The 24,729-nt window shown below is 41.3% G+C and overlaps 1 protein-coding gene across 2 annotated transcripts in view; it reads left to right on the top strand.

Moving 5' to 3' along the window:
• DSCAM (DS cell adhesion molecule) overlaps positions 1-24,729 on the top strand; it is a 404,264-nt gene that overhangs the window by 233,722 nt on the left and 145,813 nt on the right. For both annotated transcript variants that reach the window (XM_059493997.1, XM_059493996.1), the window contains exons 8-10: positions 6,484-6,762; positions 18,120-18,239; positions 22,993-23,166. In XM_059493997.1, coding sequence (XP_059349980.1) covers positions 6,484-6,762; positions 18,120-18,239; positions 22,993-23,166 — 573 coding nt within the window. The remainder of the gene's footprint in view (positions 1-6,483; positions 6,763-18,119; positions 18,240-22,992; positions 23,167-24,729) is intronic.

Raw genomic sequence — 24,729 nt, forward strand, 5'->3', positions numbered from 1 at the left:
TGATGGCTGTGAAAACCTAAAAATTGCTTGCCCATGGTAGGGTTTGCACAGTGACAATTTTGGCTTTTTCACTCCCAGTGCACGAAATCTGGGGTCACACAGCTGCCCTAAGAGACTGCATAGGATGCATGAGACATGACTTAAAAGCACTTTTGGTTTCTACACAACATTTTAAATGGTCTCTCCTTTTGGAGAAGCTCCCACTGCAGCATCAGGGAGCCTCTGAGTCTTGGATGGCAGGAAAGGGGAACAGGGACTGGATAGCTGTGAAAACCTGAAAATTCCTAGCCCATGGTAGGGTCTGTGCAGAGACAAAATAATTTTGGTGTTTTCACTCCCAGTGCACGAAATCTGGGGTCACACAGCTGCCCTAAGAGAGTGCATAGGATGGATGAGACATGATTTCGATTCCCACACAACATTTTAAATTGTCTCATCTTTTGGAGAAGCTTCCACTGCAGCATCAGGGAGCCTGTGAGTTTTTGGATGGCAGGAAAGGGCAGTGGGGACTGGATAGCTGTGAAAACCTAAAAATTGCTAGCCCATGGTAGGGTCTGTGCAGAGACAAAATAATTTTGGCCTTTTCACTCCCAGTGCATGAAACATGGGGGCACACAGCTGCCCTAAGGGACTGCATAGGATGGATGAGACATGATTTTGATTCCCATACAACATTTCAAATGCTCTCTCCTTTTGGAGAAGCTCCCACTGCAGCATCAGGGATCCTGTGAGTGTTGGATGGCAGGAAAGGGGAATAGGGGCAGTGGGGACTGTGAAAATCTAAAAATTGGTAGCCCATGGTAGGGTTTCTGCAGAGATAATTTTGGCTTTTTCACTCCCAGTGCATGAAATCTGGAGTCACACAGCTGCCCTAAGGGACTGCATAGCCTGGTGGCTGTGATTTTGCATCAGCCATAAATATTCATTGCCAAAAGTATTTCCTATTGCAGACACAGCCCCTGCAACAGTGATGTTGCAAGAAAAGCCATCAGGGAGATGTTTATAATGATGAAGCAGGGGATGATTCTGGTTTTGCTGTGCAGAACACCATGTTCAGCTGGCTGCTGCAGGAGACAGGAGATCTGCAGGATGCTCTGTCTCAGTGAATCATCTCAGCAGCTCCTCCCAGCAAAACTCCCATGGAACGGAGGGCAAGAAATTAAGGATGTTCCTCTGCTAATGGAGAGCAGCGTGGAAGCCCTCCTTGCCCTCCTTTCCAGCAGTCCCCCAGAGGTACAGAAGACCTTGCTAGGGCACAAAAACATAATTTAAATCTTCCTGTATTAGCACTAATGAGGCTGGCCCATGTTCCTCTTCTTAAATAGACACTTAATTCAAGCTCTCATCTATAAAGCATTCCCAGGACACAGCACTTGGTGGCATGAAGCAGAGATTTCCACTCTTCTGCCTGTTGTGGGTAGAGAAAAATATCCCTTCCATGTACACAAGCACAAAAACTATTCTCTCTCTGGTTAAGATGGAACAACTTATACATAAAATAGCATAATTTCATCAAAAAATCAAATGTAAGCTCTGAAATATGGTCAAACTAAAGGTATGTATAGGGGAGTAAAGTATGGAAACACACACTGAAGTATTTTAAACAGATTTTAAATACATTTCTCTTACTGTAAATTTTCCCTGGAACAATTTATATAAAAAACAGCATAATAGCTATATATATATATATATGTAACCAAAAAAATCAAATGCAAGCTCTGAAATTTTGTCAAGCTAAAGCTATGCATAGGGAAGTAAATTATATAAACACACATTGAAGTATTTTAAGCAGATTTTAAATACATCTGTCCTGCTGTAAATTTTGTCTCTCAAAGTACTATATACCCTTATTTTTTTAGTGCTGTTTGGCAATGGTACAGCTTTAGTGTGCAAAAAAGCCTCCTCATGCTGGTTAATGATATTATTTTCTTAATCATAATCATAATAATCATAATATTTTCTTCTATCAAGGGTATATCTCTATTTTTCACTGCAGATATTGATAGAGACAGAAAATGTTATATTTCAGAAATTATTTGCTGGATATCATCATAAATTTTTAATAAGTGATTTTTTTGGTGGTCATTTCCTTTTTCAAATGAGCAGAAAGAAAGTTTATCTCCTATGATAGCTCATAAAAAACCTTTTTTTGTCAATTTAAACTGGTGAATACCATAGCTGAAAAACATTCCTCAATACTTCAAAGTTTTTGCAAGACTATTTACTTGCTTCTAAGTACTGATTTTTAAATTACACACTGGCTTTTAAAATAAGCTCATCCTAAGGACTGCAAGCTGCTGCAGGTCGAATATACATTATATTTTATGAAGCAGAAATGTTGGTTTCCTCTGTATCTTAAAAACCTGAATACAAGGATAATGTGCTGCCTAAAAATATTTCAGCCAATTTCTGAAATACTCTGCAGGCTGCTACTTGTATTTTAGAGCTGGTAAATGCAGCCTTGCAAATCAATATTTTCTGAAAAACATTTCAATGTCACCTAATGATCTTTCTCCCTGTTTTCTTCATCAGGGAGATGGAGAGTGAAGAGGCACATTATTATCCTTGGGCAATATTTTGTCTGACTTTTGATATCATTTTGTCTGTGAAAGATTGGCTCAAATTTGTTACACACTCAGCAGAAAATACAGAAGTAATTTGCCACCCTGTTGTGAATTTTAGTGCATTTTTCAGTAATGGTGTCTGAGGTGAAGAGAAGGGTTTGGGCAGAAAGTAAGGGGAGGACTTGGCACTTAGGAGGTATTTATACTTATCAAGGGGAAAATTTATGGCCAAACCTTTTGAAAGACACACAGTTAATTTCTCATTCCCATTCATATTATGAACTGCTTGTCAATAAATGCTAAGAGAATTTTTTTCTGCTGAGAAAAAAATCTGAGATATTTCATGTGAATGAGCCAGCTGGGCTAAGGTAATTCCAAGAGGCTGCAGGTATTTTGCCTCACTTTGTGACAGCAAAAGTCCCCAAGTGAACAAGGAGGTACTTTCCAGTGCTCAAAGTTCAAATAAACACAGTCATTTATACCAAGTTTCCTTTTTTCTTTTTTTTCTATGCCTCATCTACCAGGTTTTCAGAATGCCAAAAGACAGGTTTTAGCAATTAGAGAGATGGCAGACAGGAAAAGTGAGAAAAAGGGATGGCAGTGGCGCTTTTCCAAACCCCGACAGTGAGGCACTCTTGGGAAAGCCAGTGAAGGCCTGGAAGGATGAATTGTGTTTTCCTGTCCCTGATGTCACTTCTCTGTGGCACCTGAGCATGGTCACAACTTCCCCTCATCAAATGGCACCGTGGCTGTGCTGGAAACTGTGGAGTTAATACCAAACTTGTATTTGTCAACCTCCTGCACTGTGAGGAGAATCTGCACAACCATTTGAACATGGCTTTGAACAAGGCCTTAGTCCTCTGGGGGGCCTGGAGTCATGGAATTATAAATCACAGAATGGTTTGGGGTGGAAGGGACCTCAAAGCTCATCCAGAGCCACCCCTGCCATGGCAGGGACACCTTCCACTGTCCCAGGCTGCTCCAAGCCCCAGTGTCCCTCTGTCCCTCTGTCCTCTCAGGCTGGCACAGCTGGCATTGTTCACCTGCACAGGAGAAGCTTTGGGCTGAGCTCAGGGTGGCCTTGCAGGGCCTGGAGGAGCCCCAGGAAAGCTGGAGAGAGACAATTGCCAGGGCATGCAGGGACAGCACACAGGGAATGGCTCCCACTGCCTGGCCTGGCCTGGCCTTGGGCACTGCCAGGGATCCAGGGGCAGCCACAGCTGCTCTGGGAATTCCATCCCAGCCCGGCCCACCCTGCCAGGGAACAATTCCTCATTCCCAAGATCCCACCCAGCCCTGCCCTCTGGCACTGGCAGCCATTCCCTGTGTGCTGTCCCTGCATCCCCTGGCAATTGTCTCTCTCCAGCTTTCCTGGGGCTCCTCCAGGCCCTGCAAGGCCACCCTGAGCTCAGCCCAAAGCTTCTCCTGTGCAGGTGAGCAATGCCAGCTGTGCCAGCCTTTCCTGCCAGCAGAGCTGCTCCATCCTCTGCCCATCCTGGAGCCTCCTCTGGGCTCTGCAGCAGCTCCAGCTCCTCCCTGCGCTGGGCCTGGAGGTGGGAAATCACCTGAGGGGACAGAGGGACAGAATCCCCTCCGTTGACTTTCTTGCCACGTTTGATGAACTTTCTTACTCCTAATGGAGGACCCAATATTTGGATCGAAGGAAATGCCTGGAGCTACTCAGTGGCCACCAACTTGTCCCTGCATCCCAGAAATAGGACACTGATAAAAGGAGGAAAAATGCTGCTGGGAAGTCCATGGGCACACACTGCAACCACTTGAGAGATTTTATTTTTTTTCTGCTTCAACTCTGGGGAAACCACAACCTTACAATTTATGAAGGGGAAAAGGACAAAAGAAATACAATTAGATAAAGCCACCAACTCCATTTTCTCCTGGAGTTCAAACATATCCATCACTATAAATGTTCTGCTCTGGGTATCCTTCCATCTTTCCTGTTCAAATGTAGTACAGATTAGGTGTAAGTGATCTCCCAGGCAATAGGAGATTGCACTTCTATATCTGAGGTGCATAACCTCTAGGAACCTTCTCTTTTGATAAATCAGGATTTGAGTACTGCTGGCAAAGTTGGTTGTGAAGCCCTTTCAGGAGTGATGGATAAAAACCTGTCTGAGATCAATGCCCTGGTTGTTTCAATGGTCCCCTGAGAAGGGCAGAAGATTTTGATTCTTTGATCCGGACAAGTATTTGCCTCTCAATTTACCAATTTTTTAGTAAATGTTCCAACCACAACCCAAAGAAAACATGGCAGCCCCATTATTTTTTCTATGTTTATTTAATGTGTCTGTTTCACTAGTTTTTATTAAAAACACCTTAAAACAAAATTATTTTAACAAGTAGAGTTCTTTACTTTGGTAGAAAATATGGTAATTTTTAAATGTTTTTTTGGTTCAGCTAGAGAATAATATGGTTTAAAAAAATAAGAAAAGCAAATTAAAAAAATATTTATTAGGCAGAATATGCTTAGATGGAATTAAATTCCAACTTGAACATTCATGTCTTGCACCATCCCTCTGATTAGAAATCAGTTTTACTTTAATTGGTTGTCCTACAAGTACTTCCCCTTCCTGCAATCTTAGTGAGAATTGTGACTTGAAAGATTAAGAAATAAGTGCTAGAGGCAGTTAGGGAAGCTCACACTCCTTGTCATCACACCCCAGAGCAAAGCTGGAGCCTCTTCCAGGTCTATTCCATGACCTTTAAGCAAGGCCCTTGGACCAGACATTGAAATCTGCTGAGCTCTTCCTGGCAATATCACTGCTAGCAGCCCTGGAGAGCCTCAAACTGGCAATGCTGTGACTTCTGGAAGAGCTGGCAGGGCTGTGACTCCTGGAAGAGCTGCCTGATCCTTTTTTAGGGGTCTGCCGGTGAAGGCAGGTGTCTCTACAAGCCAGGACTTCCCCTGCTTGTCATCTCTGCTTATGCACTAGATGGCCAAGAAATGAGAAGGTGTTTGCAAAAATGGGATTTTTCCTGCTAAACAATGCTTTGTGGCTGTCAGAGGTGTAGATTCTGCACATCCTGATGCCTTTTTATGGCTACCTGAAAACAGAGGCCAGACAAAATTAAGGTAATAAAAAGTGGCTATATTTATTGAAGGACCTTCAGGCACGTTTAGGGTAGATGAATACCAAATTTTACAAAATACCAAAAATCTCACAGTCTCTGAGACTGATGTTTATCTGAGCAATAAATTGTTCTTAGCCTGAAAATTGTCCCATTCCTTCATTAAAAGTGGTGACAGTACCCCATACCAAAATGAATGACAAGTCACGGGTTTTCACACTTTTATAAGTTTGGTCCATTTGCATATTGGAGGTTAATTTTTCAATTACATCTTCAGGTAATAAAGTCATTTACCCCAAGTTTGCTCCCCCCAACTCACTTTTTTCACATTCCTCAGGGCTTGAGACAGTAAGGTATCCTTGATCCCTAGAACCAGACAGGAATTGTTGTGTCTGACCAAACTGGGAAAGCAGTAGCTAGGACTGTATATGGAATTTAGAGCTATACTGTAAAGAATTTCAGGATTAAAAATATATGAAATATCAGAATATTTCTCAGGGCCGGAGACAGTGAGATGTCCTCGATCCCCAGGCCTGGAGAGGAATTGTGTTGTCTGACCAAAGTGGGAAAGCTGTAGCTATGACTGTATATGGAGTTTAGAGCTGCACACTAAAGAATTGCAGGATTAAAAAATATATTAAATATTAAAATACTGTATATTAAAATATATGAAATATTTAAAATAATAAATGAAAATATTAAAGATATAAAATATATTAAAAACAGAAAAGCTAAAACCCATCAATCCCACCCTGCACACATGCCCCATTATGTTATTTCCACAACCAAGGCCGTGGCTTCAACAGCCCTCTCTTTCCCTCTCTCCTTCCAGTCCCACCTTTCATCCAGCCGTTCGAGTTCCCTCGCTTCTCCATCGGGCAGAGGGTGTTCATCCCCTGCGTGGTGGTTTCGGGGGACCTGCCCATCACCATCACGTGGCAGAAGGACGGGCGGCCCATCCCCGCCAGCCTGGGCGTCACCATCGACAACATCGACTTCACCAGCTCCCTGAGGATCTCCAACCTGTCCCTGATGCACAACGGGAACTACACCTGCATAGCCAGGAACGATGCAGCAGCTGTGGAGCACCAAAGCCAATTAATCGTCAGAGGTGAGGAGGTGTAATTGCTTTGAAAGGCGCTAATTAAGTGGGATTCATCGGTATTGTGTGGTGGGATCTGTTTGATGGGTGTGGGGGTCCCAGTTGCTGGGGTACCAGCTGTGGGTTTCTCTGGGTCTGGATTGAAGGCACTTGAGATGGTGTTTCATGTTCACACTCAGGTTATTATTTCTGATCAGTAAAACAGTCTCACTGCTGTGAGTTCTGCAGCTTTTCATTACAGGCACAAAATGGCCAACAATCTCTTGTTCCAAGGACTTTTAAGACTAAACTATCCAATGAAGAACTAACACGTGGATTATTTCCCCTTTTAACCCAATAACTGATCCCAAAGAGCTGCAATGGGGACTTTTCTGCCCAATTACAAAATGCCACCCAAACCCATGGAGAAGAAGGAAGAAGCAGCATGAAGAAGAAACACAGGACCACACCCTGTGCCCTCCATCTTCCTTCCACCCACAACATACTAAAATTCCCAAACCTCAACCAAGTGATACACCTACACTACTCTATTTCACACTTTTGTGGGTTCTAGTTTATCTTGAAGTCTGGGAAACTTTCTCCATGAATGAGGGTCAGAGTCAGAGCTGCCCTGGGGGTCAGGGCACCCCAGAGCAGACAGAGAAATATTCCCTGTGCCCTGGGTTTCCACAGATGGGAAGTGTGAAACAGAGGGGTATGGGAATCAGAAATACAGAAACTTCCACAGACAAGGAAGGGTCTGATCTGCAGCCTTGGGAGAAGCGTGGCTTGATGTAAAAAATCAATACACAGATTTAAGCAGAAAAACCATAAAATTATGTTTCTATAGTTATAAGTAAGAATATGCCTTAAGTAAGTGAGATGCCTTAAGTAAGTGAGAAACTGTACTGATAAGATGGTAAAGGGTTTATAATGTAGGGGTGTGGTTGTACAGAATAAGCTGAGAGGTTAGAAGTTGTAATAGATGCCAATGTGTGCATGTGAGACAGAAGCCAATTGGGCAAAAGTATCCACAGTGCAGTAGAGGTAAAGGTGATAGGTTAGAAAAACAAAATAAACCCTGTGGCAATTGTCCATTGGGTTAGAAAGCTCTATATTGCCTTGTAACAAAAAAAAATGTGACTACTCTTGAGCCAACTGCTTGCTCCTTTAAAATCTTACAGCCTCTGAGGCTGATGTTTATCTGAGCAATAAATCGTTCCTGGCCTGAAAATAGTCCCATCCCTTCATTAAAAGTGGTGACAATGATAGAGGGGAATATGGTAATCCCTCACTCTGTGACAGAGAGCACAGAGAGCAATGAGGCACAGAAAATAATGTGGATTTTCCTATCTAGAGTCTTGAAACTAATGAAAAACCCTGGAGTGTTTGGGGTGGGTAGGGGAGCTGCAGGAGTGATTTCCTGGGAAATTTTATCATCGGGATAAAGCCTTTGAAACTATATAAAATTATTTTCTGCTATTGTTTTAGTCTGATTATACCCATTTTTTGTTTAGACCACTCTCTCCTACATTATGTCAGCAAAAAAGCAAAACATTGATGTTGACTTCATGGGGAAAGAACTCTCTGCTCTTACCTTGTTCTTTTCCTGGTTTGTGTTTATTATGCAATTAGCAGGATTCATGTATTCATGATGACTCACAACATTTTGCCTTGAAATAAATGTGTATACACATTCAGTAAGAAAATATTTTCTGCAGAAAAAACCTTTCTAGTCACACCTTAACCAAATTATCTAGAGACTATTCCTTGTGATGTATTTTCAAACTTATTGTGCATAACTTCAACAAAAGCACATTGCCTCCTCCTCTTTCTAGGAATTTTTCAAAGTGTTGCAAATTTTTAGTTTTAAAAACTTAGTCAGACCCTTCCCTCTCCACCATCTCCTTCTTGCTACCAAGCTGCTGGGCTTCTCAGAGAAAGAATAATCCTAGAAGGAGCCTCAGTAATTTCTACCCGCTGCACATTGCTACATTTTATATTCCCTCCTATAAGTTTGCCAAGATAAACCTTAAAATCTTAATGGGGCTTTTGCAGTATTTCCCAAGTTTTTTTCCCACCCTAGATTCTGAAGAACTCTTTTAAATCAAATGTTCCCAGTGTTTTAATGCTATCCTTAAGGAATGATTCCCTAATTTTCCAATATGCTTACCTTTTTTTAATGCTAGTATTCCCAGAAGTCAGTGGTAAACAGATCCATTACATTTCTACTAGCTTTGATATAAATATTTCATTATTTTTTAAAATTTCACTGATTTTAATCTTGCTTAAGATTATTCAGTACAGATGTCTATTACTTTCCTCATTTATTTAGTAATTCTTAAATGAAGTGATTTAATTAACTACATGCATTTAATTATGCCTTTCTAAGCTTTTCTGCTAGATTTTAACCCTATTCCTCACTGTAACAATGAGAGCTTTTCCTCACGTCCTCTTTTGCTGGAGAAGGGAGGGTTGAAAACCTCATATTTCTGCCTGTGTCTGCCCTGCTCAGAAATGCTGCACCTAAAACCAGCTGGGATTTACCCTGGTTTTCTGTAATTCAGCTCTGAAAGTGATGGGAATGAATCTGCAGCAACCCTGTGTGGGTTCCTACAGGCATTTCTTACTCCCAGGATGGTTTTACCATCTGAGAACAGGTTCTCTGCCACCACTCTCTGTCCTTCCCAGGCTGAGACCCATAAGTGTAGGGATTTCTGCTCTTTGTAGGGATTTCTGCTCTGTGCAGGGGTTTCTGCTCTTTGTAGGGATTTCTGCTCTTTGTAGGGATTTCTGCTCTGTCCCCCACTGATGGGGACAAGCCCTGCCATGCCCTGATTTCTCCTGGCTTTGCCTGAACTGCACTTTCCCTGTCTCCTGCTGTCTGTGGGTAATTCCTGCCCTGACCTCTGTTCCCAGGACACATCTGCCTCTTGCTGCATTAGTAGGTTTTCCCCTCTTGTCCAGCACAGTAGTTTTGGGAAGTCTGTCCCTCACCCCAACATCTCCATTTTCACCTCTATTTCCCCCTCATATGCTTTCTGCTCTAATTTCACCTCCTGATGAGGTGTAAAAACCCCATGGGCATGATAGAGAGGAGCTTTCCACTCTCTTATACCCAAGGGCTTGGAGAGCAATCCTGGATCCTCAATTTTTTAGGAGGTTATGAAGGCTACATCATGTTCCCCCCCTTGTTTACCCTTCTGCCAATGTAATGCTCTGTAGAGCCTCCTTAAATCCTCTCCTCTCTCTTGCTGTCACTTTAAATGATAATGTTTTAATCAGTTTTGGATGTGCATCTGAGATAACAGCTCTCACTCAGAGGAAAAGGGGGAAATACAATATCATGTCTGACCTGAATTCTCTGCCAAAACCCTCCCCTGACCTCTTTCCCTGGTGCTGAACTGCTGCAGCTGCCTCAATCCACAGAGGTCAGAGCTCAAAGAGCCACCAAAGAGTTCCTGTGGTCTCTCCTCCTCTGCATCCAAGCTGACCTGTACATTTCAAGTCAGACTTGTTTTCCTGCTGCCTGTTTCTCATCCCTCCTCATCTTTTTGTTCATAGGTGCTGTATAACTGAAACATTATATTTTTCTAAATAATCTAAGTGGTTTATCTCCAAATACAGGGAGGAGTGGTGCTTTAACTCTTCTTGTTTCTAATTGTTTGAGTTTTTCTTAGCAGTGTGCTTTAAACTTAAATGTTGCTATCCTAAATGCTGGGAGATATGTACTGGTAAAATCCTATTTATGTGCATACTGTGCATTTTGGTATGAGAGCAGACAGTGAATGGGAAAGGAAAATTAGGTGAAATATGAGTGTCCCACACAACTCATTTTCCTTATTTAGGCTATCCTTGTATTCATTTCAAGTTTTAAAACAGTGCAGGCCATTGTGTTTCTGAACTAAATGGGAATCCACATCATTTTACAGCACATGGGGAGGACTAGAAGTAGAATCTAAAGTCAAGACATTCCTAAGGAGAATGAACAAACACAGGCCAACTGGTCATTGCTTCATTTGAATTATTAGTGAACACAGAAATTTGTGCAGATTCCATACACAAACCTAAATTCGTCATCTTTACACCTTCAGATATGTTTTCCTCAATATCTTCTGTCAAATCCCATAGATCTGCAATTTTTTATCATCATCATATATTCCTGTTTAAAGTCTGTTAAATAGATTTCTTATATTCCTCCTACAAATATTATTTTTCATACCTGAGCTGCACTGCCATTTTGCCAGGGGTGCTAAATGGCAAAAGGAAAACAAGAACTGGTTTCTGCAATTCTGTGGGTACTTCATGGCAAATCTTCAAAGTTCCAATTGTTTTGTGCCTTATAAAAGCAACCAAGTGGTGATGAGGAGGATGAGGAGCCCTAAAAACCCTTGGCCAGCAAGGCTGGATCCTCCCTGTGTTAAATATCAGAGGAAGAGGATGGCCAGCTTCCACAGCATCACACAGGACATGGAAGGAAGCAGCTGAGAGAAAGTGAGACAATAAAGCTTTGGAGAATCTGGGTGGGATCATCTCAGGGCAATCTCAGCTCTCTCTGCCATGAGTCCCTTGGTGAGAATCTAGAAATGAGACAGAGCCAAATGCTCTGGACATGAGGCTGTCAGTGCTTCTCTCCACAAATTATTGGCTAATTTTAGGCTAATTGGAAGAGGGGAAAACACCTCCAATAAAGCTGAGCTCTGCAAACTTCATATTTAGAGATGATTGATAAGAAACATTGGGTGCAATACCCGAGAATCTAAACAGGCAAAATCTTCAGCCAATACAAGAATCCTTCCAACTGAGATCTCTCCTCAAGCACGAGATACAAATCCACAGAAATCAGGCTTGATTAGTCCCAATATTTATGGAATATCTTTTGAAAGCTCAGTAGGAAGTGGAATTAAGTGAGTGAGTGAGAACAGGACTTTCCTTCTCAAAATTGTAAGTTCTGCCAGATCCTGGTCTTCAGATCTTCTGGAAATGCATTAAAAATGTAGCAGCTAGAAGGACTTCTCAAACCACCTAAGTTACTACTACTACTACTACTACTATTATTATTATTATTGTTATTATTATTGCTATTATTGCTATTATTGCTATTATTGCTATTATTGCTATTAGTAATAATTTATTTCTTGGCACACTCTTGGTTTGTTAGTCATGCCAACAGGAAAAAGGAAAGGCTAAGATCCTGTCATGAGAGCCATAGATAGAAATGAGGAAAATGTCTTCTCTGTCAACTACTTAAATCATCACAAGGAATTAATCAAGACTTTACTCATTAAGGCTGTCGTCTAAGAGTGATTAAAAATCTATATACACTTTATCATGTGTTATTCATTTCTGTAGAGTTTCCTAAAATGAAGTACTTATGAAGTAAAAAGCAGTGAAAAGAATTCTAGTGGGTAACCAAAAAAACCTGATAAATGTATTAATGAGTTCAAAATTTTTCTGATACTACCAGAAAGGGGAATTCAAAGATAGTAGTGGATGCATAAATCATGATTTTATATGTGCTGTTAGTGAACACATCGTAAGTTAAAATTGAGATAAGGTCTTTAGATAATGAATAACCCCCCCATAACGCATTTAGTGCATTAAATGTGTTTTCATTTTGCACTTGCCAGGGGTGTTGAATATAATTAGATAGACACACAATGAGGAGTCTGGATTTTTCAGATGGTAGGAGAGTTTCCACCTTTTTTGTGATGTTTGGTGGTGGTGCTGAGGTGATGCAGTTTGGGACAGAAAAGCAGGGAGGGAAGATTAAGGCCAGAGCCGGTATCTAAACTCCTTTACTTTCTTTGCTGGTGTTTACACTGTGGCTCTGAAGACGCCTCCTAAAAGATTCACTTATTTAATGTACTCATTAGACAAACCTGATCAACACAAACCACTAGGCACGGTGTCATTTTGCAAAAGTACATCTTTTTTCTTGAACTGCAGAGCAAATGGTTTCACTAAAGCAGCTAAATCGACCCCTTAGGTGCAATGACCACATTTAATAACTGCTCATCTTTGCTAAAGTACAGTGTTTAACGATCTCATTCATTAACACATCAAGGGTTGCTTTGGCTGATTAAACTTCCTCCATCATTCTGACAGTGGGATCCAAATGTGAAGTACAAACATTCCATGTAAAAATGAAACACTGCATTCCAGGCTGGTGGCACAGATTATTTCTTAACTGACTCCAGGCAGAGGAGCTCGTGGCAGGAGCCTTCAGAATTGCTCTCCAGAGGGATTCCCTGATCCCTGGGAGCCAGAAGTGCTTGCAGCGATTTGAAGCCTGGGAAGGAATGTGTGAGTTTGGCACCTGGTCCCTGGCAGGTCAGGAGGGATTCTGCATGTGCACAGAGCAGATTTAAACCAGGGAGTGGATGTGGGACCACAGGGATCTCATGGTGCTGCACCTGGATCAGGGAAATCCCCAGGATCTATCCAGGCTGGGAATGAAAAGATGGAGCAGCCCTGGGAGAAGGACTGGGGGGTGCTGAACCCTGTTCTGATTGCTTCATCCTTTGTTTTCCCTCAGTTAGAACCTGAGACTGCTAATCATGATATGGAAAATATACCTTTTTTGGGTCTTCTATCTTCTTTTAACCTTCATTTTTAACCTTTTACCTCCTTTTAACCTTCATTTTTTAAGCTTTTACCTCCATTAAATTCAGCCATTAAAGAGTTGGCATCTCTCAACTTATGGCTCTTACCCTAAATAGTTCAAAAGCTCATTTCTCATCACAGACCTGTGGGCTGCATTGAATGAAGGCCCACCAGAAATTCACTTTTAAAGCAATTTTAAATGCCCTCCTTCACAGGCTCAAGAACTGTGCTTCTTGATAAGGAGGATGATAAAAGTAGAACTGTTCAGTCACATTCATGAGTAATTTCAGAGTTTCACCTCCAAAGGAGTGGAGGAGTCTCACATTTTACAGCTAAAGAAAGGAGGAACTAATTGTTTACTTTTTTCTATTAACTCAAACATATCAGACAAATTACCTTGGTTAAATTCTTGTTAAGCATATTTTCTTTAAGGGCTAATAATCTCCTGAAAGATAATGAAAAAGTGAATGTAGGTTTATCATCTAAATCTAAGTATCAAAATCTGGAACAAGTTTTTAACAGCACTGTGTTCTGAATTATGGCAGCACATAGCACAGAACAAGTTATTAAATTGAAATAAAATTGAGAAGCAAATGAGCAAGGAGATAAAAAAATTGCAAAGGTCTGCTCTGTTTGCTTTTTCATCATTTATGTAAGAAGAAAAATCCTCTGGCTTTACCTAGACAGCAATACAGAAAAAATTGAAAGGTCATTAAATAAGTAATTTTTATTTTGTTGTAGCATCTCTTCAGATTTCTACTGGCAGTCTTAAGACTAAGTAGCAAAGGTTTGTCTTCAAAACCAGAGCAGCATTTTTGGCATTTTTATAATCAGTCCTAAAGGATGTCCAAAGCTTTACTAAACATAGAAACTGCTTCTGTTACTGGGTGTGGGATGATTTTTTTTTAAAGTAAGTTTTGTTTATGGATCCAAAGAAGGAAATTCTCTGATTTCTGATGATACACCTGGTCCTGGAGCTCCAGAGCAAAAGTTAATTTTGGCACTTACAATTCTAGTATTGCTCTCTACTGAAAGTAGTAATTAGAATTGAGAATGTCAAGAATATCTGAGACAAAAACTTAGGTTTTATATATAACTAAAAATACAGTGATATCAATGTGATGAAAAGTCTTGTTCAGAGCTTGTCAGTGTTAAAGGCACAACATATCACTGATATCTCTCTGAATTCTTAAAAGATGTGGAAGAATGTGGCAGAATTTCCATTAAAAAGCCCAAAGAATATTTCCACTTGGCATCCATCCTTTTGTTTTCTATATTTGCAATGGGATTACACAAAAAGTGTGATTTAGCAGATAATTTTAATGCAAATAGTACTTTAAAGACTGGTTGCATTTATTCTGTACTAAACAGTCTTGCTTAACTTTTCCCAGAACTTTCTGCATATGCCTGCTCATTTAATAAAACAATTTCCTGAAAATTTAGCATTTCTTGCCAGTCTCATCCATAGCAAATGAAGAATATAAAAAAATGTTTTTCAAAGAGAAGGAAAATAAAACAAATTACAGAAATTTTATATTGGAAGAGAGATTTTAAATTATATTCTGCTCTTCACACTCTTCAGTGGTAGAGGAGGACAGTAATTATCAGTCACTCCATTGCATCTTTTGTAATCATTTACCTGTAAGAATGGTGGGTTCATTTGGTTTTACCTGTAAGAATGGTGGGTTTATGTTGTGCTCTGGTTTTTATCCCTCTTTATGGATAAGCAGCTTGTAATTGATTTTTCAGAAGATGCAAACACAAATTTACTCACAGCTACCGAGGTGAAACAAGCCGATGCCTCCGTGCCAAGTCTTACAAAATCAAATCTATTTGTGCAACTAACTGTGCTTTTCACCTGCCTTGGAAAATACCTCATTGTGTGTTTGGGGATGAAACAAACACAGGACAGTGAAAATGGAGCTACTGAAGCAAATGTTTTCTCTGAGCAGATAATTAGAAAAGGATGGGTGATTGCCCAGAGCTGTTGCTGCTGGGATTTCATGTTCGATGTTTACCTATTGTGAATTAACATAACCTACAATAAATGCTTCTCAGAGTGGCAACTATTTGGAAAGCCAAAGTGTTTGTCAGCAGTAAATATATTTTCTAGTACAGAGAAATCTCTTGCCTATATCACTGCTGTTTCCTTCTGTTTCTTGTAGCTGTGTTCCAAAGAGCATTTCTATAGTTAGGCAATAAACAGTTTTGCATTTTAGCCATAGTGAGAAACAGGTCCAGTTAGGGAGATGTCTTGGTTTGAACAGCTAGGTGTCTGCTAAGGAAGGCAGGAGCCTCTCCTGAAATGGAAAATGTAAAACCCCTCCCTATGAATTATTTTAATTTTGAAATTAAGGGGCAATTAGGTGAAGATATGGGAATAGGAATAACAGTTCTTTATTAGGGAAGAAAATAAAAAGAAAATAAAAATGCAGTAACACAAAACAACCCTGCCAGAGTCAGACCGTGCCCTGCCCCCTGTGTGTCAGGCGGTGTCCCAGCCCCATCCCAGGGGGGCTCAGCCCTCCTGCAGTGCCAGCTGTGGCTCTGCTGCAGCAGGGATCCTGCACAAGGGGGGAGTTTTCCTCTGCAGCTCCAGGGCTGCTGCAGATGGGCCTGGGCTCCCTCTGGCCATGCAGGGCAGCAGAAAGCTGCTCCTCTGGCAATGCAGGGGGCAAAGGCTGCTGTGCTGTGCCAGGCCCAGATTGGATCCAGGCAGGAATGCTTGGCTCCTCCCCTGGGCGGAGCATCTCCCCATGGGATGCTGGGATTGGATCAGCCCTGCAGGGACACTCAGTGGCCATGGACAGCAGAGATCTCCTGCAGGGAGGGTTGGCTGTGGGAGAGAGAAAGGAAAAACTGCCCCATGAACAGGAGAGAGCTGCCCCAGCTCTGACAGATGGAAATAGAACACACACTCCCACCCTAAAACAGGGGATTATTTTCCCTTCAGAGGACTGTTGTCCTTTTTTAAAAAGCAGCTCTTCCTATGAATGTGGAATGAGAAAGCTGGAGGGGAGTCTGGATTGTGAAGGCACAGGGAGGAAGGCTCCAGCTGTTGTGAGCAGGGGTCTCTGAACCTGCAGAGAGAATCTCCACAGACCTTCAACTCTGAGCTGTCCCACACTCACCAACACTGGCAGCTCTTTTTTCTTCTTCAGGAAAACTTGGGACACTCTGGCACAATGAGAGCAAATATTTGCATGAATTATGAGAGTGTTTACACTGAAAAAAAACATGAGGGTCATCTATTAGAGCATTGGTGCTTCTGCTGTGCTTCTGCTGCACAGATTTTCTCAAGGGATAATTAGTCCCATATTCATGGGCATTAATAACTATTTTAGGCCCCAGGGAAAATATTTACAGTGCTGAGGTCCCTCTCAGTAGTCCCTTACATTTTCTTGGGCTAAAACCTTTTACCAGACTTTCTTTCTTAATTTGTGGCACTTCTGGAGAGGCAGCTCAGGGGTTGATCAGAACAAGGATGGGGGGTTGGGTCCTTTGTTACCTCTTATTCAACTTTCAGATAAATTCAGCACTGCCTGGACCTGGGGAATTCATGAGGCTTCAAATTTTCCAGTGGGACGAGGAGAGCATGGAACTATTAGGATTTTTCCTGTGTTGCCTTAGAACTCAGTGAGTTGCTGAACTCAAGCAAAAAAAAAATCATTTTTGAAGAAAAAAGTCACATGTTCAGTCACTCTCTGTGGCCCTGTGAGAAATGACAGAATGAAAAACATGTAAAATAAAACCACAATTAATTGACTTCTTTTTTTCTTGGATGCTTACACTTCCATGTTCTGAACCAAAGAGCAGGGCATCAACAAAATACTGTGATTTTAACTGACCATAATACAACCATTAAACACTTTTAATATTCAAAATTTTAATGGGATTTTCCACAGTCTTCACAACTTTCAGCTCTTTTTCATAATTTTGTCAAATATTTAGGTTTTACTGAGACTTGGACATTTAGAATCAGTCTTTCATATCAAATATTTGGACCTAACATTGTCACAAGCTGTTTTCTCCATTGTGTACCTGTATTTGGAACAAGTAAAGCTTTTCCTTCAGATAATCAGCTCTTATTTATGTATAAATAGGTATGTGTGGAACACTCAGTGGTTTTATGCTACTTTGGGATAAGTTTAATATGTGTACATTGATGCACTGAAATAACATTTCTTATCAGCTTAATGTGAGCAAATTGTGTTAGACCTCTCTCTGGCTGGTTGGAAGGCAAAGTCCCATCAGAAGTTATGGTTTAAGGACCCTCATTTTAATACTAAGTGATTTGATTGCTAATAAAAACATTATTTGCTAAGGTTACTTATATCAAATAATTTAATTATTTTTTCTAAAGCTTGCTAGTTCACTGTTATAAAAAAGCAAACAGAAAAATTCCATTGTTCTTTGACATCTGACAAACCTACCTTTGGTAGAAAGCATTTATTTTCTGTCCACAATAATATGATTTATCTATTACTCCATTTTTAACCTCTCCCATGGAGAGATCTTATAAACTTATTTTGGTATCCTGTAAAGACCAGTGGTTTTGTCATGCCTGGTAAGAAATAAATTGAGGTTGTGCACAGAAAGTGAATTATTTGGTAAAACCAACCTTAGTGTGTTACTGGATCATCAAAAAACTGGTTTTAATTTTTGCTTTTCGCCATGAAGTGTTATAATTCTGCATGTGACTGCTCTGCCATTTTGAGACACCCAACAAATTGCCAATAAATTGCTGGAATTCTGATGTCTCCCTTGCTCCCTTCCCACAGTGCCCCCCAGGTTTGTGGTCCAGCCCAGTGACCAGGACGGGATCTACGGGAAAGCCGTCATCCTCAACTGCTCTGCCGAGGGCTATCCCGTTCCCACCATTGTCTGGAAGTACTCTAAAGGTAGGATTCCTGTGGGGACCACTGGGGACAGGCCAATTCTGCCTCAATAACATCCCCCTCACCCCTAAGTTGCCGTTTTAATCTCCAATTTGCCAGGGAGCAGCAGGGTCCAATGAGGGACATACCAGTCGTGTTTTATTCCTCATAAATCATCTCCCCCAGTAATGGATTCTTTGCTTCTTTTTGGCCATGGTTGGGATTAAATGTGTGAGATGGTATTTCTTGTTGGGACTCAGATGTTTATTAGTTCTTATCTCTGTTACAGTCTCACAAACTGTGAGTTCTACAGTACTTTAACAAGCTAAAAATGGAGACGTATCTCTCTTTCAACAAGACCTTTTAAGGATAAACTGTCCAATTAAGAAATGACACTTAAATTATTTTTGCTTTTAACCCAATAACCAACCACCCATGCCTGTAATGGGGACTTTTTTATCTAATTACACAAAACCACCCAAAGCTATGGAGAAGGTAAAGAAGAAGAAGAAGCAGCCTCCACCCTAAAACCTCCATTTTGCTTTCTACCTATTACTGTATTTTAAACCCTTAAACTCTGAGTTTTCCACCCTGTGATATCACACACACTTCTATTCAAACTGCACACCTATAATCTCAGTTTTATTATTGAATTTTGGAAGCTTCTCCATGGCCTCAGGTCAATGCAGCGTTCTCCTGGGGGTCAGTGCCTGGCAGCACAGAAAGCCTCAAATTCTCAGCAGCCAGGTTTCCAACACCCCAGCACAAAATCCTTATGTGGGACAGTCACTGTCTCACACAAGGCTGAGCTGGATGGACTTTTGCTCTGCCCTGGAGGGAGATGTCCTGGCTGTGCCTGTGAGCCTGTGTGAGCTCAGCCGGCAAGGGATGAAAGGGATGGCTGGGAGAGAACAGACACAGCTTTAATTGAAACAACCAGCAAGGTTCACCAGCAGCATTTGGCTGCTTTTTTTTCCTCCCCTTCAAAATTTGTGACAATATGGCCAATCACATCTTTTCAGCAAAGAAGGAAGGTCAGGTAGCATTAGCATAAGCAGTAATTCAGTATGAGCTTTACATGATGCTTTAAGATTTTCTCCTCGTGTAACAGAGCATTAAAAGTGGCCCCACTTGACCCTCAGTAACCATAGGAAATTGACTGCTTTTTAGTTAAAATGTGCTGCCTGATAGATTGCATCTTCTGGCCAGCTGTCTGCTGGTAGGTTTTAGCAAAAAACCACTTTCTGCAAGCTCTGTACCAAATCTAAATGAGTTAATTCCTTAAAAAAACAAAATGAGGTGCTGTTGAGAAGAAATCTTTATGTATTGCTGCATGTCATTTTTGGTTTTCTTAGGATCTAATTGTAAATATTCAAATTGTATTTGAAGAAAAAAGAGTGAGAGAAAAGTTCATATTAAAGACTATTTGTGTTCTTATTGATAAATTAGGGTTTGTTGCAAGCATGCAGTGTTCCAAATTCCAATAATCTCAGTGGTATGTGGGATTTTAATGCTGAATAACGCGCACAAAGAGGTAATTTCTGGTTTATTTTGTTTATATGCTGAAGGAGCACAAGCCAAGCTAGATGAGTTGCAATTAACTGTGAGGAGATAAATAACCCATATTGGAATGGTAGAATCATGGAGTAGTTGGATAAAACCCCTTTCAGACTCATCCACACAGATGTACATGATAAGATTCTCTCCTGCTCAGGAAGGACTTTGGCTGCAATAGCACTAAAAATGTGTGTGCAGATTAAGAAAACTTTGCAAACTGCTGCACAATTTTTTTCCAGCTTTTCCAGTAGCTGTCCTCAGGAATATCAGCCCTTTCCTTTCTGTGAACACTAAATTGTTCCCACAATTTTTCATGTGAAGAAGAACTGGAAGTGACTGCGCAATCAATGGCAGGCACCTACAGTTAGTAAAGCATAAATGTGCATTCCAACTTAATGACAGGAAAAATTTCTTGTTAAAGAAAAAACTGATAAAAAGAAACGTGGGACAAGCATGTGGCTAAAATAGGTGAAAAATCAACAATGGCAACTAAATTTTATATGAAAACATTATCATTGTAACATTTTTAAGTTCATAGTATTGATCACCAGTCCTTTAAGCCATAAGTTCCCAAAGCAGACTATTTCAGGTCTAGAAGTATTTTTTATATACATGTCTGATTTTTTTTTTTTTAATATTCTAGGTGTTGTATTTGTAGGTTGTTCTAGCTCATTATGTTACACTAAATAATTCCCCATTATATTTATTCACTGTATTTCCTTCTGGGTTGACTCAACCAACTGTATATAGTGATTAATGCTGACAGATATTAACTTTGTGTACAGAAAATAGTGTGAGAGAATTCCATTGAAGAAGAGCACATTTTGACTTCCCTGAAAAATCCCATGTCTGCAGCCAAAGTAGTTTTTTACAAGAAATGTGTCTTGATATACATTTAGGGAGTCTTTAATGTTGGAGGAACCTGAACTTGTGGTGACAGTACAGCAGGATCCTGTTTTCTGTTCCCTAAATTACCCAGTATCTTATTTCCAAGGAAAAGTATGTTCTTTCTTAAAACTAAACTTCATACAAAAATCTTTGGCTTCCTGTTTTTATGGACCTTCCATTTTTACAGTGCTGCCAAAAATGTCTGATCAGTGGTCTGAGCTTTTTGTTGTTTTGTTTCATTTAGGATTTTTTGTGGATAGTTTTGAGGGTTTTTTAACAGTGCACTTTCTCAATAAATCCTGGCTGCAAACAGGGCAGAACAGAGATTTTTTTTTGTGTCACCAGTCCATCAGCTGTAGCAGGAAACAAGAGGAACAGTCACTGATGTGGTTTTCCATGTTATCCAGGGTTTCATAAACAAGGGCCTCAAGGTCCCCTGAGTGTGCCATGTTTACTACAGCAGACATCCCTCTCAGTCATAAGAAATTCATTTGCTGTTTGCATTAGGGATGCATACTGCCATGACTGTTCAGCTGTATTTGTCAATAATTCATCAGCCTCTAAATGTACAACAAATGTGTCTTTTCACCCATGAAAGGGCTGAAAATCTTCATTTCCGCTCTCCCCCTTCCTGATTCTATTGCTTGGGGCTCCTTTTTCCCCTTTAACATGGGAAAATTATTGTTGCTGTTGCATTCCTTCTTTTCATGCAATGAATTCAGTTTGGATAAGTGTCTTGGTTTGAAAAGACAGGTGTCTGCTAAGGACAGCAGGAACCTCCCCTGAAATGGAAAATGTAAAACCCCTCCCTATGAATTATTGTAATTTTGAAATTAAGGGGCACTTAGGTAAAGATATGGAAATAGGAATAACAGTTCTTTATTAGGAAAATTAAAAAGAAATACAAAAGTAATAGTACAAGAACTACTGCCAGAGTGAGACTGTGCCCTGCCCCCTGTGTGTCAGGGCGGTGTCCCAGCCCCATCCCAGGGGGGCTCAGCCCTCCTGCAGTGCCAGCTGTGGCTCTGCTGCAGCAGGGATCCTGCACAAGGGGGGAGTTTTCCTCTGCAGCTCCAGGGCTGCTGCAGATGGGCCTGGGCTCCCTCTGGCCATGCAGGGCAGCAGAAAGCTGCTCCTCTGGCAATGCAGGGGGCAAAGGCTGCTGTGCTGTCCCAGCACCTCAGATTGGATCCAGGCAGGAATGCTTGGCTCCTCCCCTGGGCGGAGCATCTCCCCATGGGATGCTGGGATTGGATCAGCCCTGCAGGGACACTCAGTGGCCATGGACAGCAGAGATCTCCTGCAGGGAGGGTTGGCTGTGGGAGAGAGAAAGGAAAAACTGCCCCAGGAACAGCAGAGAACTGCCCCAGCTCTGACAGATGGTGACAGAACACACACTCCCACCCTAAAACAGGGGATTATTTTCCCTTCAGAGGACTGTTGTCCTTTTTTAAAAAGCAGCTCTATCTATGAATGTGGAATGAGAAAGCTGGAGGGGAGTCTGGATTGTGAAGGCACAGGGAGGAAGGCTCCAGCTGTTGTGAGCAGGGGTCTCTGAACCTGCAGAGAGAATCTCCACAGACCTTCAACTCTGAGCTGTCCCACACTCACCAACACTGGCAGCTCTTGTTTCTTCTTCAGGAAAACTTGGGACACTCTGGCACAATGAGAGCAAATATTTGCATGAATTATGAGAGTGTTTATACTGAAAAAAAACATGAGGGTCATCTATTAGAGCATTGGTGCTTCTGCTGTGCTTCTGCTGCACAGATTTTCTCAAGGGATAATTAGTCCCATATTCATGGGCATTAATAACTATTTTAGGCCCCAGGGAAAATATTTACAGTGCTGAGGTCCCTCTCAGTAGTCCCTTACATTTTCTTGGGCTAAAACCTTTTACCAGACTTTCTTTCTTAATTTGTGGCACTTCTGGAGAGGCAGCTCAGGGGTTGATCAGAACAAGGATGGGGGGTTGGGTCCTTTGTTATCTCTTATTCAACTTTCAGATAAATTCAGCACTGCCTGGACCTGGGGAATCCATGCCGCTTCAAATTTTGGAGTGGGATGAGGAGAGCAAGGAATTATCAGGATTTCTCCTGTGTTGCCTTAGAAGCACTGGTGCTTCTGCTGTGTTTCTGTTTTCTCTTAGAGATAGAAACAGAATACACACCCCCAACCTAAGACAATAAAAAACAATCCTGTCATTCTGATGATATCAAAAGCCATTTTCATTGCCCTGAGCCTCTAAGAACAGGAAGCTGCATCTTGTGCTTTGTTAAAAACAAAACCATGAGATGCTTTTTAACCTTTCTGCTCGGGTTCCTTGCTGCAGGTGCCGGGGTTCCCCAGTTCCAGCCGATCGCGCTGAACGGCCGCATCCAGCTGCTCACAAACGGCTCCTTGCTGATCAAACATGTGCTGGAAGAAGACAGTGGATACTACCTCTGCAAGGTCAGCAATGATGTGGGAGCAGACGTCAGCAAGTCCATGTACCTCACTGTTAAAAGTAAGAACTGAAACGCTTCTCTGTGATCCAGATATTGCCATTGAGTGAAAAAAGGCTTTACTGCATCCGTAGCGTGGAGGGAAGGGAATGGGGTTGGGAGGGGAGAGGTTGGATTTGTTGGTTTTTGATTTCATGTTGGCTTTCAGCTGCTTGTGGAAGTTAGGATGGTTAATAAAAACCTTTGTTAGGTAGAGGAAGAAAAGCAAATTTGTAGCAGGTCTGAATGCTATCCCTGAGTCATGAAGGGAAAATAAGAAAGTTGTTCAGGAGTACTAAAAAAAAATAGCAAAGGAGAAATCCCCACAGCAATTGTCATAAATCTCAGAAGCTGAAGGAAATGTGGCTTCAAAAGATACTTTACCAATTCTCAATGTGTCATAGATGGAAACTATATGTGCAATTACTATAGGTAGATATCACAAGATATTACAGCATACTCTAAGATTTTATAGATACAGCCATAGTAGTTATCTTGCCTTAGCCAGGTAATTTTTGGAAAATCCTTCTAATTGCACAGGTTTTTAATTGCTGTACTTTTCAGGCTCAAGAGACAAAAGCAGTCCAGTTTTTAAGTTCATATTAGCTATAATTCCTTGAAACATAAACACAGTTTAGAAAATAGAGGAAGTATAATGGGAAAAATCATGTAGAGATAATATAATTTCTCTCACTAGAGAATAAAAGAGACTATTGACACATCAGCATGCCAAATGTGCCTGGATGACCTGTCAGACCAGTACTGGAGGAGGTGACCACACTATGTACTTTCATGTTTTGAAAGGTTTTTGAAGATTTACAGAATACTTTGAAGTTCTGGGATGCCAATTACCTTGAAAAAGTTTTGCCCTTGAAAGTAAAAAGATTTTTTTTCCAGAAAGGTAGAAAAATAGAATTTATTCTCTATTGGAGAGTGCACTTTGGACCATTAATGTTTAGGTTGAGGGGTGTTGTTTGCTGTTGAGAATTAATAACTAAGTTAATTTAAGAGTGTCAAACATTTGACTCTAATTTAAAATAGTGATTCTATCTTCTAAAAAACAACACGATGACCCCTCCACCAAATATATTAATTGGACATTTTTTCTGTGGGCTGGTAGAAGTTCCAGCTTCTGTGGTTTGCAGAACTGGCCATTTTTGGGCCAATCTTCCCTCGCAGGAGCGAGGCACTGCTGTAATATTCTACCAGAGCCAGCTTCCCTCTGCTTGGCAGCCATGCACGCTGCCTGTCTGATCACTGCATGCAGTTTCATGTGTGATAAAAGAGCATCCCTTATCAAATAAGAGCAGGAGCTTCCCTGGGGAGGCAGCTGCTGTTTGAATCTAATGAAAACCCCTCTGGCTCTGAGATAGCAGGGAGCAGCCTGTGCCCCTCACGCACCCACACTGACACCAGTCCACTCCAGAGCACTGGGAGGGTGCTGGGGTGTGCATGGAAGGGGCAGAGCCTGAGCTTCCATCAAACACTCCTTAAGGACAAGATGCTCTGGTGAAATGAGCTGCATTATGGATGGATCCCCTGTTCTGGTGGTGTGGTTGTGGCTCATAATATTTGCACTTGGTCAG

This window comes from Ammospiza nelsoni, chromosome 2, assembly GCF_027579445.1.
Source record: "Ammospiza nelsoni isolate bAmmNel1 chromosome 2, bAmmNel1.pri, whole genome shotgun sequence".
In the NCBI taxonomy this organism is placed as follows: domain Eukaryota; kingdom Metazoa; phylum Chordata; class Aves; order Passeriformes; family Passerellidae; genus Ammospiza; species Ammospiza nelsoni.